The 18,630-nt window shown below is 50.4% G+C and overlaps 5 protein-coding genes across 5 annotated transcripts; 2 read left to right on the forward strand and 3 right to left on the reverse strand.

Moving 5' to 3' along the window:
• Window positions 1-1,062: 1,062 nt before the first annotated feature.
• FOBCDRAFT_214290 (Arf family guanine nucleotide exchange factor SYT1) lies at window positions 1,063-5,942 on the forward strand. The gene is made up of 2 exons (XM_031172915.3): window positions 1,063-1,741; window positions 1,808-5,942. Exons 1-2 carry the CDS (start codon window positions 1,354-1,356, stop codon window positions 5,626-5,628), a joined length of 4,209 nt encoding a protein of 1,402 aa, XP_031049700.2. The 5' UTR covers window positions 1,063-1,353; the 3' UTR covers window positions 5,629-5,942.
• A 68-nt stretch (window positions 5,943-6,010) lies between these two features.
• On the reverse strand, window positions 6,011-8,339 carry FOBCDRAFT_214291 (uncharacterized protein). Its single transcript, XM_031172916.3, has 2 exons — window positions 7,382-8,339; window positions 6,011-7,331 (listed from the first exon to the last, which is right to left on the reverse strand). The coding sequence occupies exons 1-2, from the start codon at window positions 8,119-8,121 to the stop codon at window positions 6,137-6,139; spliced, it is 1,935 nt and encodes a 644-aa protein (XP_031049701.2). The 5' UTR covers window positions 8,122-8,339; the 3' UTR covers window positions 6,011-6,136.
• Window positions 8,340-8,502: 163 nt separating this feature from the next.
• FOBCDRAFT_214295 (uncharacterized protein) lies at window positions 8,503-10,035 on the reverse strand. Its single transcript, XM_031172917.3, has 2 exons — window positions 9,625-10,035; window positions 8,503-9,555 (listed from the first exon to the last, which is right to left on the reverse strand). Exons 1-2 carry the CDS (start codon window positions 9,836-9,838, stop codon window positions 8,939-8,941), a joined length of 831 nt encoding a protein of 276 aa, XP_031049702.2. The 5' UTR covers window positions 9,839-10,035; the 3' UTR covers window positions 8,503-8,938.
• Window positions 10,036-11,948: 1,913 nt separating this feature from the next.
• Window positions 11,949-13,722, forward strand: FOBCDRAFT_14089 (uncharacterized protein). The gene has a single exon (XM_031172919.3). The coding sequence runs from the start codon at window positions 12,154-12,156 to the stop codon at window positions 13,579-13,581; it is 1,428 nt and encodes a 475-aa protein (XP_031049704.2). The 5' UTR covers window positions 11,949-12,153; the 3' UTR covers window positions 13,582-13,722.
• Window positions 13,723-13,863: 141 nt separating this feature from the next.
• Window positions 13,864-15,121, reverse strand: FOBCDRAFT_287891 (uncharacterized protein; the record flags this gene model as incomplete). The annotated part of the gene is made up of 3 exons (XM_031172920.3): window positions 15,016-15,121; window positions 14,858-14,953; window positions 13,864-14,803 (listed from the first exon to the last, which is right to left on the reverse strand). Exons 1-3 carry the CDS (start codon window positions 15,108-15,110, stop codon window positions 13,864-13,866), a joined length of 1,131 nt encoding a protein of 376 aa, XP_031049705.2. The 5' UTR covers window positions 15,111-15,121.
• Between the last annotated feature and the right edge of the window lie 3,509 nt (window positions 15,122-18,630).

Genomic DNA, 18,630 nt, shown 5'->3' on the forward strand with positions numbered 1-18,630 from the left:
CCACGTATTTTCAAGGTGTCTATCATGTGGATGGAAAGAGATGGCTTTGAACACTGGGCTATCTAGATATCAAGCTTTTCTTAATGGGTGCCAATATCATTCAATATGCCTGGCGCTGATTCGAAATAATAAAGTTACTCATTTCATCTTCGATCCAGGACACAGACATAAGTTTACCCTATCCGTACCTAACTTTAACATAGGTTGGTATTAATGGACTATACGTAGTACACGCGAGGGGTCTCATATTCTGCACTCATATGTCGCTTGAGTAATATAGCAAAAGTACCTTGTAACCATTCTAAAGAGATCAAACCTCCCATGCTGACACTTTCCATATGTGGCGTGGCCTTGGATATATCATGGGCAGGGAGATGTTGAAACATGAACACTTGTTCTTAGGACTCGCTGGTGCACATGAATAAACAATATGAAGTTATTGTTCATTTTTCAAATACTCTCGAATCTACTCGTGGGCTTACGTACTCTGAGGCTATCAGAGCAAGTTCGGATTCTCGGTCCCAATTTTAAATAATTACGATAAATAAAATCGACATTTGTATCCATACTCTCTCGTCTATGGATGCTAGAGGGTCTAAGTGACCACCAGTGTTGATGATACTGTATATACCACCTACTTTGGCTTACGTAGCACGTATCGCCACGTTACAGATATACTGTGTACAATATAGCCACCTGAGGAAGGATCAAAAGATATCGAAAAAGAAAACATTGTGATGCCTAAATAAGCTGCAATTTCAGCCCATTCTTAGGACAATGTTTCTCAATCATCACCTCCTTACACCAGCCACACTAATAAACCCAGGCGGGCTAGCTTCTTTGCACCTGAAGGGCCTTTTATAGCGGGTCTCCCAGGAACCCCCTACTCCCAGCCACATGCCTTACCTACTGTAGCAGTGGGTCCGGACACTGTGCATTGGTAGTCTGACATGCGCTGGGCTGGGCTGGGTTAATTGAGGCTGCCACGACCAGCAGCCCCTGGCTTTGGTGGGAAAGCTCCCGCGGAAAGCGAATGCTCAAAGTGATCGAAAACGGATCAACCTCCAACTACCTACCTACTAACCTAAGTAACTACCTACCTTGCCTTAGTAACTATACTGCATCGACAACGCTCACAATCCGACCCTTCCACGCGACATTCACTCTTGCTGAATTCTTATCATCGATTTAGACACCTGGAGTTGTCTCAATGAACACCACCGCGACTGGGTACCAGCCTTTCGCTTGGTAGGTCGTGAGACGCCTGCCGCCCTCAACTGGCACGCTCTCTCATCGACGTCGCCTGGTCTTGACAACGCCTGGGCTGGCTACGTATCATGATCAGTCGCCGTTATGGCTTTTCGTCGCCGCCGAGGCAACTTGTCTGATGACACTGAAAAACGCCGACATACACTCTTCGAACCCAGCGCATCCGGCGATCTTCCTCCTCCAGTTCCTTCTCAGCCCGACCACAACGATGACGAGGGACAAGGACCTGGAGAGTCTTCCCACCCACAGCAACCTCGCGAGTTAGCTCGCGAATCAACAACCAGCCGTCCTGAAGGTCTCCCCGAGAGTCAAACCGAGAGTCGCCCAGGAAGTCGCCCAGACACCCCTCCTATACAAGAAGAAAACAGCAAACATCATCGCTTCTCCGTCTTGCGTTTCCGAAACGCGAGTGATTCTCAACTATCTCTGCGAGCCAAGCAACAATCCGAGAAGCCGCCGCCAGTTCCGCGACGTAACACACCCCTATCTACCATACTTCGCAGCTGGGACATGCTTAGCTAACCTATGTTCGACTTAGCACCCGAAATCATTACCACCGCTCCAACAAACGACTTCAATGGGCCGAAAAAGAAATCGTCACGGATAGGCCTGACTGCCAGGTTCCGTCGCTCGACGGATTTACCCCGTGAGGACATCAACACTAACAATGGAACGGGTCGCCAGAAGACACTTCGGAAATCCTTCACTGATGACAGACGACGCCCCACGCTCGCTACACTGGAGGAACCTGAATCTCCACGACCATCGACAACAGCTACAACAAGTAGTCCTAATGGTACAATCTTAACACCTCCAAACCGCCCTTCCGAGTCATCCAGGTCTGATGCTAGCTCCAACGATCGCTTGTCTCACCAGAGTTCGTCCTACCAGAGTCCAGAGACGACACCCAAGAAATCAGGCCCGTTCTTTCGATTGCGACGGCATAAGAAAGCACCAGAGCCTCTCTTTCCATTTGCGCATCTTCAGCAGCAGGGAAAAGCACCCCCAGGCATCTCCTCGGCTTCATCCCTTGGGATTTCCTCAACGCCACGTCCAGCTTCCGCTCAAAGCGGCCGAACAGCTGGTGGAAACACCACCAAAGGAGATTCCGATTTAAGGTCAGGCCAATCACCTGCGACCACCCTGGTGGCACCTGGGGGAATTCAATCGGGGCATTCTTCGCCCACTAGGGGTGATCTGTTGCGAGGAAGGTCCTCTACTATGAGTTCGATGGGCCGTGACTCCAATGACGATCACCTTCTACCGCCGACGACACGAACGTCGTCCTCTACTGGTCGTAAGAGCTTCGGCGATTTGTTTGGCCTCAGCCGTTTGCGACAGAACTCGGAACTCAGTCGTCAGGGCACGATGACTCCTACAACTCCCGGTTCCATTGGATCTAAAAACAACTCACTCCAGCTTGCCAGGGACTCCTTTGTTCTCCCAGAACGCAACGAAGACGAGTCACCAGCCAAATATCTTGCGCGGGTCGAAGAAGTTGCAAGCCGAGGCATCATTGCTGCGACTCTTTCAAAAAGCGCTGATCCATTCATGACTGCTGTCCTTCGGAGCTACATGCGTAGTTTTAGCTTCTTTGGTGACCCTATGGATATGGCTATTCGAAAACTGCTCATGGAAGCTGAGCTACCTAAGGAAACACAGCAGATCGACCGTTGCTTACAAGCGTTTGCCAACCGGTACCACGAGTGTAACCCAGGCATTTACTCATCACCTGACCAGGCGTACTTCATTGCATTCTCCCTACTCATTCTACATACCGATGTCTTCAACAAGAATAACAAGCACAAAATGCAAAAAGCTGATTACTTGAAGAACACAAACGGAGAGGGCATCTTTGACGACATTCTGGAATGTTTTTATGACAACATCACTTATACCCCTTTTATTCACGTTGAGGATGATTTAGACCCTACAAGCGACCGCTATGCTTCACATAAATCTCGACGAAAACCTCTGATCTCCTCTACAGTAAACGACCCCGCAAAACGAGCTGTCAAAGAGCCTATCGATCCCTATACCCTGATCTTGGACGGAAGCCTTGATGCTCTGAGACCAAACTTGAAGGACGCCATGGAGTTGGAGGATCACTACAATTATCTAGGCTCTGCGACTAGTCTGAACTTGAAGGACTTGCAGAAAACGTTTTTTAGAACAGGTGTACTGCAAATCGTGTCGGCCCGGTCTCGACCCGACGCTTTCATGACAGAACAGACAGCTAGCAACCCGGCCGATGCACATCCCGGTATCGTCGACATCAAGGTCACCAAGGTTGGATTACTTTGGCGGAAAGATGCGAAGAAACGTAAGGCAAGATCTCCGTGGCAGGAATGGGGCGCCATTCTTACTGGGGCGCAGCTCTACTTCTTCCGCAATACAGGCTGGGTGAAGTCTTTAATGCATCAGTATGAGAACCACATTAAGGCGGGACATGATGGAACACCGTTGATCTTCACACCCCCGCTCCAAGAGTTTAAACCAGACGGTCTCATGTCAACTTATGCTGCAGTGGCCCTCCATGATGCGGCGTATAAGAAGCACAAGAACGCTTTCGTCTACGTGCGGCAGGGTGGTCTAGAAGAAGTGCTATTGGCAGATAATGAAGAAGAAATGAACGACTGGCTCGCCAAACTTAACTATGCTGCCGCCTTTCGGACTACGGGCGTTAAGATGCGTGGTGTCATTGGCGGCAACTATGATGGACAGAGTCGCCGAGGTTTACGTCGACTGGATAGCGCTGATGCTGCCACCCTCATCCAGACACCGACCGGACCCGTGTCTATCGCTAGGAGTCGAATAGACCATAAAATGGCTGAAGATATCTCGGCTGCTCGAAGAGACGTGATGAAGCAGAAGATTGCTGAAGCTGATGAGCATGTGCAGGAGATTCAGAAACAGCTGGAGCACCAGCTAAGGAACGCACGCCACCTGCTGATCCTTGCGCCCATCCAGCCAAGAACGAGGGAACAGCTTTTATCTGCTGCTGCACGGATATCTGCTCAGCTCAAGTGGACACGCCAAGATATGTGGAAACACAAATGCCACCGTGATATCTTGATACAGGATCTCGAAGAAGAACACCCATCATCGACCTTTACTCCTACCAAGCAACAGTCAACCCGATTTTCACAGAGAACAGGATCACCTACGCCACGGGTCAACGTGGGACGTAGAGGATCGCGGTCAACGCATCATTCTGGAACCGAGGCCGACCCAAGAACACCCACCGAGCCTCAGGTCGTTCACGTCCCTAACACGGCCGAAGTCACAGAGGATGTCGATTCACCTCTGGACCAGGTCTTTACAACACCTCCTCAGAGTGCCACTAAACGCCGGCATAGTTCCCGCGATCTCTCCTTCGTTCGACCAGAAGCTGCTAGCACCAGACACGGGTCGATATCCAGTATCGCCCAGTCTCCCATAGCATCCCTCCCTTCCACACCGCTAGCAAAACCCCCTTCGGCCCAAGATGAAAGCAACAAGCCACCGTTGCGCAAGGAGGACGACGGCAACCATGATCCTGACGCCGATGAACGAGACTTCCTGGAGCAGGCTGGCCTACTTGAGCAACGACCCAGCCGTGACCCTACAGACAAAGCAACTGTTTCGACAGGTGCTGATGTACCCGGAGAGTCTGGGACACCCACAGACAAGGGTGACAGGAGCAAAATTCGCCGTAGTCTGCAACGCACCCTTCGAGAGGGCGCTGGACATCTCTCGCACCACCGTGGCAGCCGCAAGGGCAAGGAGGTCGCCGGGTCAGGGGAAGAATCGACCCAAGAGCACCAGCTTTCTAGAGGCACGGGGAGCTTCGTGGTGCATGGCAAGAAGGCATCAGTCATTAACTTTGGTGATGGCCTGCAGAACATGACCCATGATGAGAAAATCCGTGCTCGAAAGTCCTCACAGCAGCAAGATCCTCCGCTGTCGCCTATGCCTAGCGGACCAGAGGATGAGGACTTCTACTCTGCCGTTGGTGTGCCGGTGGAGCCGAGTGAGCGTAGAGAATCCATTGCAAGCGCAAGCACTGCAACCGCACGAAGCTTCCGCGAACTGCATAGGAAGTATTCGACCGCCCAAGCAGCTAGAAGCACATCAGCTGGTGGTAGGTTAACAATACCATCGGACACGGAGAGCGAGGTTGCAGTCAGCTTCTCAGATGGGCGCCGCAGTCCCCTACCTCCCATGGAGACAGAGACGGACGAGGAGTCAGACGGTACCGGTGTAAGAAGAGGCCGAAGCATCAAGAAGGACGATCTTGAAAGTCGAGACTCGGATTCTGAGTCGCTTCAAGATATAGAGCAGCTTCCGAGCCGGCCCGTGCAGCCCGTTAATGCCTGATACTGGGAAGATATGGAGGGCTCTCGTGTGGAGTATAGTCCTCGCGCATAACGTTTATTTAGATAGAATTGGGGCTTGCTGGGACGGGCGTTGTGAATACCTTCGTTTTTATACTTGTGTTATTGAGTGGCCACAGAAGAAGCAGACGTGAGATGTCGAGCTTGGTGGACTCATGTCAAGGGGGCGATGACGAGGACATATGTTTCTAGATATTCTTATAGTGGCCGAAGCCTTTTGTTCATTTGTACTCGCTTGCACCAAGGCTTGGGCAGAGCATTAAAAGTCAGCGTTAGAAATCAATTTTGATTTTTTCAGCCGAATCGAAGTTGGGTGAATGTGCATATATATATCATTCATTTTCTTGACTTTAATGACAGTCAGGAGGAACTTCACGGATTGAACCAGGACGTATACATGGACAAACCATGTGAAGGGTCAAGAATATCATACTGAAACAGAGTAATGTTGGACTAATATACGCGACATGCAGTATCCGTAAGCTGCTGTACTATTTCTTACCCTTCTTCTTCTTCTTGGAAGGCGGAGGTGCCTTCTCAACCTTGACACCTCCTCCGCCTACAAGCTCCAGAGTCTCCTCTTCCTTCACGATTCCGCCCTGTGTTGAATCAACAGCCTTCTTCTTGCCCTTCTTGCCCTTGGGACGGTATGAGCTTCTGTCACGCAAAGGCAGCCAGCGCTCAGGGTCGGGCTTGGTGCCCTCGACATAGTTCTTGGGAAGACGGATCTTTCTGCGTCGCTTGCGTGTCTTTTCAGATGGTCCTGAGGGAGCCGAGCGCTTCAAAGCTGAGGAACCTGCCTTACTGGCGGTGGTGGCAACGCCAGCGCTGAGGAGAGCTGTTACATCGATGCCCTCGATAAGCGAATCCACAGGAGGGAGGTTCTGGAGGTGCTTTTCCACACGAGAGGGGTCTGAGGGAGCGAAGGATGCGACAAGACCAGCCGCAGCAATATCCGAGCCCTTCCGCTCATCGATTAGTTTCTGGAATGAAGTACCAGCGAGTTGCAAATCCTGGGCGTTGGATGACTTCATCAGTTCGATGCCAGCCTCTTCGAGGAGTGAGATAGCTGAGTTAGCCGGGCGGGACTGCCAGTATGTAGCGGCCTTGACAAGTTCAGCCTTTGCCGAGGACTCCCGTCCTTGCGTCCTCAAAAGGGTCACAGTGAGAGCAACAAGACCAGGGCTGAATCGAGCATTTTGAGAATCATCAGTCTCGTTCTTTTCGAGACGCTGTAGGAAAGACTCAAGAATAGACATAGCAGAGCCTACTTTGCCTTCATTGAGTTGTATTTGCACAATGGTTAATACAAGACCAACATCATGTGGTCTCTTCTGGGCAAGTCCTTGTAAATTCTTCAGAAGTTGCTTCCCAGATGTTCCTTGTGCGCTCGCGGCAGCGTTAAGAACAGAGAGGATGCTAGTTTCAGCAGCTGTCGAGGGATGTGTGGCTTCGGCGAGAAGGGCATCGGTGCGGCGCTTGACTCCGGCGCCCTTGAGGATTTGCAAGTCGACGGTCAGTCGGTTGCGTCGCAAGATATAAGACTGGTGCTGGAAAAGCTTGGCATTTCTTGCCTTGGCCGTCAAGGTCGAGAATCTTCGCTCGAGAAGATAGGGGTTCTCGTCCTTTGGCTCTAAAGTGACCAGGTTGTTGCCAATTATTAGTGCCAGATCGGGATCTTCCTCTCTATCCATGATAGTCAGTTCAGCCCTGACCACAATTGCAGTACAACCTACTTTGTGCTTGATAGAGAGTTATAGAGATCGAGGGCCTCCTTGAGCTTGCCCAACTTGGCAAAGACGTAGGCCTGCTGTGCAAGAATCGGCCGCATTTCCGCCTGCTTGTCCTCGTCTGTCAAGTCATCGGAGGCATCACACAATCGACTTGCACGCTGCAATAGATCGGCTGCAGTCTCAAGGGAGCCGTTGGCAATATGCGCACATGCAGCGTTATAACACAGTTCAAATCCATCAGAGTCTTGGACAGAAATCTTGTCAGTAACCGAGTATCCCAGCCAACTAGACTGGGCGAAAGCGGCCCGAAGGTTGATGCTGATATCGTTCTCCTCATCTGCGGGATCGGTATCGAGTAGACGGCTGTAGATGTTGCAAGCCTCATCAAAGCGCTCGGCACGGTAAGCGACTTGTGCGGCAACATGCTGTAGACTCCTCTTCTTCTCTAGACCAAAAGCCTGAAGGACAGAAGTAGCCTCGTCAAGCTTTCCCGTCTTGTAGAGCGCATAGGCATGTTCGAGGGCAATTCGTGCGTGGAGGGCGGGGGAGCCATCAGCAATGGCGCGCAAAGCATCGTCGAATCGATCGAGCTTCAGCAAGGCGATGATACGGGTATGCTGGCTGTCGACATCGTTCTTGTTAGCCTTAAGGGCGGCGTTGGCAATCTTGAGGGCCTCGTCGTGATCTTCGATAGAGGATTGGCGCAACAAGGCGCTGAGGGCGGCAGCAGGATCTTGAGGCATGATGGCGATGCTATCAAGACGAAGGCATATCCGTAAGGGGTCACGTCGATAGCAACACCGTTAGATGGAGATGGAATGGGACGATCCCGGAGAATAAATCGGCTATAGATTGTTCGTTTCCCTTGCTCTCCCTCGTTGTTGTCGTCGAGTTAAATGTGGTATTGAATGCGATGACCTGTCGTGTGTTCGTTCGTCCGTCCAGTCGTGATGCTGGCGGGGCATTTTTGGACAGCGGGGCACAGTAATTCCAAGCTCTTTCTGTGGCTTTGCAGCCTCGACAGTGTATTATACAGTGCAAAAAGTATAACTCCCACTATACCTATTCGACGACTCACTCGTCAGTATAAGGTATATATAGTTTTTTGTATATGAAGGAAAACGAGAAAATATCATGCAAAGTTTTTGAATATATTCGGTATTAACTCTTCCTCGATGACCCCATTCGTGATGCAAGTTGATTATTTACGTCCTACATACTGGGCTGTATGAATACGTTGTAGGATGGATAAGCTGAAGCCGGCACGGCAAGCTCATTGTGTGTAGGTGTATACAATATGAGATGGGGTTCATAGCTACTAATTTATATTCTTAAGTTCCTTACCTTACCTAGAAGGAATTTACAGTCCCCTCGAGAGAGATTTGGTCGGGCGAGTCTATTCTAGGTTGTTCTTTCATTGGTCTGCGTGATGAGATAAAGATCTCAAGCCTAACACGGTCTATATAGTAATAGTACACCAACAAACAACAACAATATTCATTCATATACAGCATCGGGTATCATATGTATTAAATCCAACTCAAAAATAGGTTTCACCAGTCATGAGCGCCTGAAAGGATTCCACCATTTCTTACGCACTGGTGCCTCTTGGGCATGATACGCATACAATGGATAAGCGACCCTATTCTCATATTCCTCTAGAGGCATCTGCTTCGACAGGCGCCGCCTAATTTCTCCCAACTTGGTCGAATCCGAAGCAATGGTCACTATGGAGACTCGGTTATGAGGCCCTTTTATTTCCGGCGGCTGCCGGCTTCTGGAACCATGTTGACGATGCAGCCGATCGGAGGACGTCCGTCTCCGGCTCCGGCTCTGGCTCTGGCTCGTGGGCTTCTTGCTTCTCGTCTTCTCACGCTTAGACCGCTCTTCTGTTGAACGTCTCTTAGACTTGATTCCGGTTTTCTGGCTATCACAGCGGGATCTCTGTCGTCCTCTGCTCACGATGCTACCCCGTGAACTGGAACTTGATGTTGATCCTACTCTGCTTGACAAGTCATTCATCGCGCGAACGGCGTCTAGACTTGAGCCTGTGGATAGAGCTAGAAGAGACTCGCAATTGATCGGCTGTCCTTTCGGGTCCTGAAATGAGCGGACAACATCGGCCAGGGTGTTTGTGAGTTTCCTCACAATGCGCCTAAGAGCCGATCGTGCAGGAGCTGGGACAGGCTTCAGAACAACAACTCATGCATTTTTGTACGAAGCTAATTCAGATAGAAGTGACTTACCATCACCTTTTTCAAACCGAGAACCATCTTGTGAAAGTCGTGAAGCATATTCTCGTCGCACTCGAGCTCTGTCAGATCGAAGTGAGGTGCTCAGTGTTGAGCGAGTCTCACTCAACGTCCCCGCATCCTCATCCTTAGGGAAGCCTTTGAGAAGAGATAGGCACTTGGTATAAGTGCCTAACAGGGAGTTGACAGCAGTTCCGAAATTACCCATAGTTGTTTGCGGGTAGCAACTCGAGGTGCGTCGCGTCGCTGGTCAAAGTCACGGCTTGCAACATACAGGCCCAAGATCACTCCATCAGTATACATTGGTCGTTCGCAGGTGGCAAGGAGTTGCCTGTCCCAAGGGACTGCACGTGGGCAAAGAAATCCTCCAGAGTCCACTGCTAACCACCTTGAGGTAGAGCCAGGGGCCAAGGCTTCTTACTTCTACTTCTGCTGCTGCTCACAACCCACCCTGATGGCCGTTACGTACATGATATGTACCTACAGTTCAGGCTGTTCTCAATTGCTACGTCTCAGGAATGAAGATGAATTTGGCATGACCCATAACAAAGATGGGGCCTTGGACAATCCCACTTAGTCAACCGGTTCCAACCGGCCTTGATGTTCAATTTGGAGGTCCATGCCCGTACTGCGCACACACGCGCACGTAGGACAACGCGAATTGCTATGATTTGCAAGGAGCCAACCTCTGATCAGAACCTGGGGAGGGATCACATGCGTGCGGGCAACTTGGTCGATAACCTTGCATCAACAGTAGGCGCCGATAAGGCGTACATACATACCGTACCACGCACGACCTCTAACTATACTTACATGCATCCGATATCTGGAACACCTGGGACAAGGGACATGGAGGAGAGGCGATCTCATGCAATGAGTCAAGAGCATCTCGCTTCTCTCGACCGCATTTTGGGGGCTCCCTCTTCTAAAGTACCTGATGGATACCTACTTACCTACACAAAACCCATGAGATACAGTACACCAACAACGTTATCCAATCCAATGACGGGTTTTCCCTCCCTCTCATTCGCATCCAGGTCCCCTCCGCTATTGTTTAGCTACAGTAGCAGCTACGGAACGGGGCCCGCCAGACCGGAGTCCAGTGACTGAGTAGGGACAAGGGCCATAATAGACGGGTGCGGGTGCGGGAACTACCTCCAAGAGTCAAATTTTGTCACTCCCGTCCAGAGAAAGTGGCAGGCTTAGCAACAAAGAGGGTGTGGGGGTGGACCAGCCAGAGGAGGTCTGCTAATCTGTGCGACCCCATGCAGATGCTTCCATCAATCACCATTGCGATTCCGGCCACGATCACAATCATTGCGCAAGGGCCCTGGTTGATATCAACTCTTGATTTCTTGCGCCCGCCCGTTACAGATCGCGTGGCCGCCCTCCAACTCGACTTTCTGTCTCTCTTGATAGTCTCCTTCTCCTTGGCTTGACCTTGATCAACTCGACGGCTTCAGGGACCAAGCGTCAAGGGCCAATGGGAACTGGAAAAAGGGTGCGGCACGATCAGCCAAGCTTTTCATGTCAGAGTTGAGACATTTGTTTATCAATCGGACTCTGATGTGGGATATCTTCTCATGGGTTCCAGGCCAGGGGGTCCCCAAGAGAAGACAAGAAAACAGCGCGCCTTGCGCCAGGTAACCAAGATTTGGTTTGAGAGTCCTGCGTCTACGACACTGCACGCACAGGATGCAACGAATGGATTGGACTTGACAACAGACCAACAAGATAACGGCGCTATCTTCTCTTAGCTGGGACTCTACTGCATCCCCTGAGTTCCCCGTGGTCTAGCGTGGACCTAGATTTCTTCTGGCAATGGATTGAAGTTGTGATTGTTCTCACCGCGTTCCATGGTTATTAGAGGAGATTGTTGATCGTGGCCCTGGGCAATCTCTGCTTTTATCCTCTCGGTGTTACTGGGCATGTACCTCAAGCAGTTACTGTTAGCCACGGCTAACCCCCACTGTCTATAATGGGCGGCTTGTGGTGCCATGACCACCTGCGGGTCTTCAACGTGGGAGTTTGTGATGCCCATCAGCCGGCCTGCGGGCGCAGCCGGTCTAAGATTCGTGGGTTGTCTTGATGGCGAGACCAGAGCGGATGATAACGTCTCAAAAGCGGACCCTGGATACCTAGAAACCGTTAACAGTCTACAGCCTCTCACGTGTATTATGCCACTGTTTTCAGGTACACCCGCCTGGACTTAGGTACCGTCCTAACGCGGCCAGACGGAATCACACAACCCCAACATCCCTGGGGGTTCAAATCTCGACATCGCCCTGCTTTATGATTAGAGCCGCCCGCCTACCTTGCCTTACTGTACCTACGTAGCTACAGGTTGTTTTTTTCTTCTTCTTCCGTGCTCCATCTCTCATATCTAAAAGACTACCCCGTACCCATTCATACCCATCCGTATCCATTCCGTCCATATCAGGCTCCTACTGCCACCGACATTTCCATGGACGACCTATCTCAACCTCGATTCCTCTCTTCGATACCTTGGTTTGACGCAACTTAATGTCACCCTCACCCTCTCGCTCTCCCCCACCGGCCTCGACGCCGCAGCCCGACGAGTCTCAGTTGCCAAAGGGTCAATGTCGCTATATCCTCATGATACCTGAGCTCAAGGGTCAGCGGTGCGGCTGCATGGGGTTCGATCACAACAAATCTTTACCGGGTGCCACTTGCAACTGTGGACATCTATCCTGCTTTCACGTCGCCAATGCCGATACCCCAACACCAAGCACTAACAAGTCCGAAATCGATGCGATTCAACAGCGAGTACGAGCCTTGGAAGAACTCGCGAACCCACAAGACCGTGATCGACTTTCCCATGTTGTTCGCCGCATCAGCGAGTTGGAAGAGACGGTCGAGAAGAACAAGGACGAAACCGATACTGAACTCAAAGGCTCATATCGCAATGCATCTGCTGCATGGGCGCTTGTTACACAATTGCAGCAACACATTAAAAGCTTGGAACAAACCCTTCGATCACAAGGCGAACAGCTGGCAAGGACAGGAAGCGAAGTGGACGATTTGCGTAATCGTCAACTTGAGCTGCTAGATAGCGACGAATGCTTGGAAGAAAGGATCGAGAAGTTGGAGAGTGCTGAGCCTCTATTGTCACCTCCCCAAGACCCAGATCCAAGCGATGCCACCGTCAACACCTTTCATCTCTCGCCCACAACCACTGTCCCCTCACAGCTGCCGTTGAACTCAACACACAGCTTATCAATAGAACCTACCGCCTCAACTGAACGCCCAAGGTCATGGACAGTGCATGTGTCTTTGATGCCTTCCAAGGACACACCCTTCCCATTTGAAAAGGATACAACCTCATACAAGAGATGTCTGTCCCGTGGACTTCATCGTATGCTCGCAGTGGAAGGAGACGATGCCAAGTCTGTCACAGAGGCTGTATCACGAGCATTTGAACCCCTGCTCAAAGGACGGCCGTGGGTTCCATTGCAAGCAAAGCTTTGCGATGCTGAGCGTCTACAAGGCTTGCCAATGTTACGACCCCTGGAGCCCAGGCTTATCCACGGTCCGTACGACCGCGCGTTCCTCAAGCAGCACTGCGCCGTACTGGATGCTAGTGGCAAGATGGACTCATTATATATTGCAATGGAGCACGATTCCTTGTCGTGGAACTTCTTGAAGAGGTCCCCAGTCTATCTGGACGGACTAGAGTCCGCGTGGGAGCGCGATAGCGTACTCGACAAAAAGGACGAACAAGACCCGTCGTCCAGGGATCATCACGGCGATGAAGGTGACGAGTCACCGCCCGCCGGCAACATCGTTGGAGCCTTGACAGGCCTGAAGCGTAGCATGTCTGAGATTTCATGCTCGTCTCTCGATGACACCGAATTACCGTTGGCCAAGTTGCCACGAACATGCAAGACGTCTCAACTCGAGATGCGACGCGGCGTAGAAACTGCAAGGTGATGTGCAGTATTGGAAAACTGGAAATGAACGACTCGGATTTTATCAGGGACAGGTGTAAACATCATGAAAGCGACTTCTTTTTTACCGGCATACAGTGGGGCGTTCAAATATGTGCTTGGGCAAGTATTGATACCTCGGGCATAGCATTGGCCTTTTTTCAAAAAGCATGGCCGGGCTTGGTTAGGTTAGACAGAGGAATTGGAATTAGAATATTAGATGATAGAGTGGCTATTTATGTACAAGAACAGGGAGTCTGGCCATTATTAGACAATTTTATGGTTTCTAAACATCTTCGAACTCTATCTCCTCGCTGTCTTCGTCTTCTTTTTGTTCATGAGTATCTGGTCCAGCCAGTTTCACTTTCTTGGCGGCAGGGACATCTTCGAATAAGTCTTCCTCTTCTTCTTCCTCGTCCTCTTCCTCCTCTGATTTTTCTTGTGCTATCTCCGCCTTGAGCTTCTCGAATATGTCGTCTATTTGAGCATTGGCCACGGCCGGTGCTGCTGGGCCGGCATCTTTGCTGGACTCCTTCTTGACAACTGATGCAGTGCCAGGAGTAGCGTTTGCTGAGAATGACTCCCCAGTGACAGTACTGTTGGACATCCATGATGGCAGCGCATTTTGCTTCGCGATCTGCTCCTTGCGCGCCTGCTCCGCCGCCTTCTCGGCTTCTGTAGGGCCATCCGATGTTGAAATGTTAACTGCAATCGATTGTGGCCCTGTGTTGGTCAAGCCCTTGACCGCCATAGGTCGGTTCGCGCCAGAGTCGACTGCAATAGTCTGAGCGCGCTGATGTGTTTCGTCGCGCTTCACCGGGCGTGCTTTAGCAAATGCACGATCGAAGTCGCATTCCGGAATGTGGACGGCATCGATCTTGGGAAGCAGTTCACTGATGAATTTGAACTGGTCATTGAGTCGCGTAGACTGCTCGTGTCCAGTCGATGTCCGGTCGGCCTCAAAGGTCAGGACATGAGAGCAGCGATGGCATAAGAACCCTTCCGGGCCAACGTTGTCCAGGACCTCCATCGCCGTCCATTCTGCTTTGCAAAATGAGCAAAAGTACTCTTTTTTCTCGCTCGCGACTTGTGTAGTGCCCTGTACTTCTTTATCGATAGTGTAAACGCGCCATTTGATGGCGTCTATTGTGGCTCGGTAGTCGATGTAATACCATGTTTTGTTGCTCGGTCTTGGGTTGCCTTCTCGCAGCTCTGATCGTGTGTGTCTGCGTCGGGTCCAGTCAGTCAAGCGCTACTCAGCGAGGATTCTTTTCGCATACACCACCAAGAATCGATCCTCACGTAGCTTTCCGCATATCTTGTGGAGTTCCTTTGTGTTGGTAGACATCAAGTAGGCCAAATCATCGTCTCGAAGCCTAGCAAGACACTGTGGTTAGCGAGCACTTTTCAAGCACTGGAGTGTAATAGTCGTACTCACGCCTCATGTAGTATAAGCGCATCAATCACAAGTATGTCGCGGGTTTCATAGAACGCCCGCGCAACGGACTTGATAAGTGTGATTGCGAGATCCATGATGATGTTGGTTTAATGCGAGAATGTGATCGCGAATATCAAGTGCAGGGGTATGAATTAAAGGTGTGATGACGTAATCAGAATCCGTTAAAAACTGCAGGCAACCAAGAGAAGAGTCACGGCAGTCTGTCTGTCTGTCTGCCTGCAGTATTATTCATAAGATAACGAAAGAGTTTCAGGCGACAATATTAGTAATTAAGATTTAGAGCTAGATGGTCCCGATGCAGGTTGAAATAGGCAGTGTCAGTTAGTTGCTAATTAGAGCCATCATTCTGCCATGGGCACTCCTTTGAGATACCTCAATAGCCACATTCATCTAATACTACAAAGCAATGCACTGACGCCAAGCCAATCGGGCATTAGCATAAAGTAGAACCTTTGACTGCTTCTTATGTTTGTTCGACAGAACCCTATCCAGTGGCGGCCACAAAAGCCGGAGATAAGTTGAAGATTATACAGCTTGAGTGAATATATTCATCACTTAACATCATTACGCCTGCATTATTCATATGCTCAACTCAGTGTTGCGGTGCTGAATGATGTAATGAATTCATTAACCCACACGAAATTCCATGCTTCTTCCACGATGACGTGCGCCAGACACCCAACTTTCCCCTTCAGGTCCGAGAGGAATAATCACAAAGATTCTAACTGCTCTAGCCTCACCTACACATATTGCCGTAACTGTTCAATGTTAGTCAGAGATTGTCAAGGCCAGTATAATAGGGAAACTCACATCTAGAGTAAGGGTTCTTGAACTATTGACCTCCTGGTCTCGGTAAACACCCACCAGACTGTCACTGTCTTGGAATAGACCTGCCTTGAGACTGATCACAATGAATTGCATGCCGGGACCACGGTGGTCCTTGATGTACTTCTTGATCTTGTCCACGTTGGCATTGTCCAAAGCGGCGTCCACTTCGTCAAGAACAAAGAAGGGGCTGGGTTGGTAGCTGTGAATAGCAAACAGGAGTGCCAGTGCTGCCATTGTCTTTTCGCCTCCAGACAAGTGCTCCATATCTCTGAAACGCTTCAGAGGCGGCATGGCATGATATTTGATACCAGACAGATAGGGCATGTCCGTATCTTCCTCGATGTCCAGATAGGCTTGACCACCAAGGGGGTATGCTTCTGACCGGGTGAGGTCCTTGTATACGTGCGATATTTGCTCCTGAATATGGCTGAAGGCTTTGTTAAAGAGGTCATATCTTTTTTGCTTGACCTGGTTGAAGACCTCTTTGGCCTCGTGTGCCGCTGTTTTTGAGTCTTCATACTCCTGATCTGTGACTCTCAGTCGGGACTCAACGCTTTCTAACCTTTCCATTGCTCGCATGTTGGGGTTCAGCTTCTCGAGCTCCGAAGTCAGATTCGTAATCTTCTCTGATAGACTTTCTTCAACGCTCGGGTCATCCGACTGCATAGTGTTAGCGTTATCACTGACTTCAAAAAATAGTCCTTACAGCTTTGAGTTCTTCATCAAGTCCACTAAAGTCAATGGTAATTCCGTGATCATCAAGTGCCATACCCATCATCTCCTCATCATCCTCCTCATCATCTATATCCATGGCATCTGGGTCCTGGTTCAGCAGACGGTCGTCGTTGGGTAGATTCTCCAATGTGCCCTCTGCAAGCGGAATGCGGATCTGCTCTAGTCGGCATCGTCGAAGTAATGCCGCTTTGCTGGCGCTGTTCTTCTGGACTACGGTTTCAAGTGAGTTGATATCTTTCAGATGAGCTTCGATGTCCTTTGACCGCTTTTGCACTTCGAGCTTGGCCTCTGACACCTTCTGATTCTTTTCGGTGAGCTCTGACTTATTCTCGTCTAGTGCCTCGCGAAGAGCTTCTAACTCTTCCTGCTCCTCGCGCATCGCATTCTCAATCGCATCCTTGTCTCTTGCATAGGATTTGATATCGTTTCTGAGCTTTCGGACATGGGCTTGGTTGCGCTCGATTCGCGCAGTGGCAATCTCGTAACGTTGCTGCTCCCACTGGAGTCGACTCGATAGTCTTTGCTTTTGGACTTCGAATTCATTGCGCTTTTCAGAGACCTCCTGCTCCAGCTTGCCTTGCGAGTCACGGTAGCTGCGAATATCGCTATAACCGAGTCGTCTGCAGAAATCTGCAAACACTTCATCTTCAACTCGTGCGATGGCATTCCGAAACTCTTCGCACGTGGCAGTGGTGCTTTCAAGCTGGGATGCCTGTTCTTGGTATTTGGGCTCGAGCTCTCGAAGCTGCCTCCTTTGGTTGTCCAGCTCGCGTTTCTTGCTAGCATGGTTCTTGTTGAAGGCTGCCAGTTCGTCTTTGACGGCTGCCAACCGCCTTTCGAGCCCGGACAGGTCAATCTGAAGAGTTTCTTCTTGTGAGCCCCGGCGGTCAGCCTTGGGTAGTCGGTCAATCTCATCCTTAAGCTTGGTGGCCATTCGCTGGAGGTTCTGAACATCTGCCTCCTCGAAACGTCTCTTACTCTTCGACTCGGGTCCACGACCACCTGTCATCAGGCCTGCTTTATGGATGATGTAGCCTTCCAGTGTCACAGCTTTGACGGGGATCTTTTTTTCGTAGCAAATGTGCTTGGCAATATCAAGAGTGTCACACACAACAGAGCTTCCACATGCATATGACATGGCACGCTCAACAGTAGAATCAAAATCGATGGTATCAATCGTCAGCCGAGCGCCAGAAAACCCCTTGACGGCTGTGTTGACTGCGTTGACCTTGATGTTGTCCAGAGGGATGAAAGTCATGGGCTGAAATCTTTGTTCCTTGAGGTATTGGACACATTCAACACCGATTTTCTCGGAGTCTACAACGACGGCATCGAAGTCTCTTCCAAGTGCCACAACGACAGCTTCATCAAACTTTTTCTGTTTGGGTTTGCATAGGTCACCAATCCGACCACGGACACCTGGAAACATGCGCTTCAAGGAGGTCACCATCTCTTTCAACCTAGCTTCCCTGTCGTTCTGGCGCCGACCATCATCGGCTTCTCTGAGCTTTCTAGCGACATCCTCGAGCTTCTCCTCAAGCTCAGTTCGCTTCTGATTGGTCCTGACGCGTTCTGATTGGAGTTTATTGAACTCCTTCTTTTTCGCTTCAATCTCTTGCGAGAGGTCTTTAGAGGTCGCCTGCGCCGCAGATCTGCGTTCCTCGATGCTCGATAGTTCTGCCTCAATCTTTTCGATGCTTGCCGCAATGCTATCGACTTTGCCTTTCAGATTATTGACGGTGACTTCATCTGCTTTGCGCTGCCGGTCAAGGTTCTCAAGCTTGGCCTGATTGGAACCGGTCCTGGACATGAGCTGAGCGCGCAGTCTGTTGTACTCTCGACGATCCTCATCGCTGATCTCGCGGCCTTGTTTCTTCATTTGTTCTTTGTAATCGTTCTCGAAAACTTGTCGGGCCTTCTCTACACTTTCAATATCCTTCTGGACCTGGCGAACAACCTCGGCTTGCTCGTCACGTTCCTTGGTGGCCTTGGCGATCGCAGCCTGGAGTGTTTCAACTGCCTGCGTAGATT

The sequence above is a fragment of the Fusarium oxysporum genome, chromosome II, assembly GCF_013085055.1.
Source record: "Fusarium oxysporum Fo47 chromosome II, complete sequence".
Lineage (NCBI taxonomy): Eukaryota > Fungi > Ascomycota > Sordariomycetes > Hypocreales > Nectriaceae > Fusarium > Fusarium oxysporum.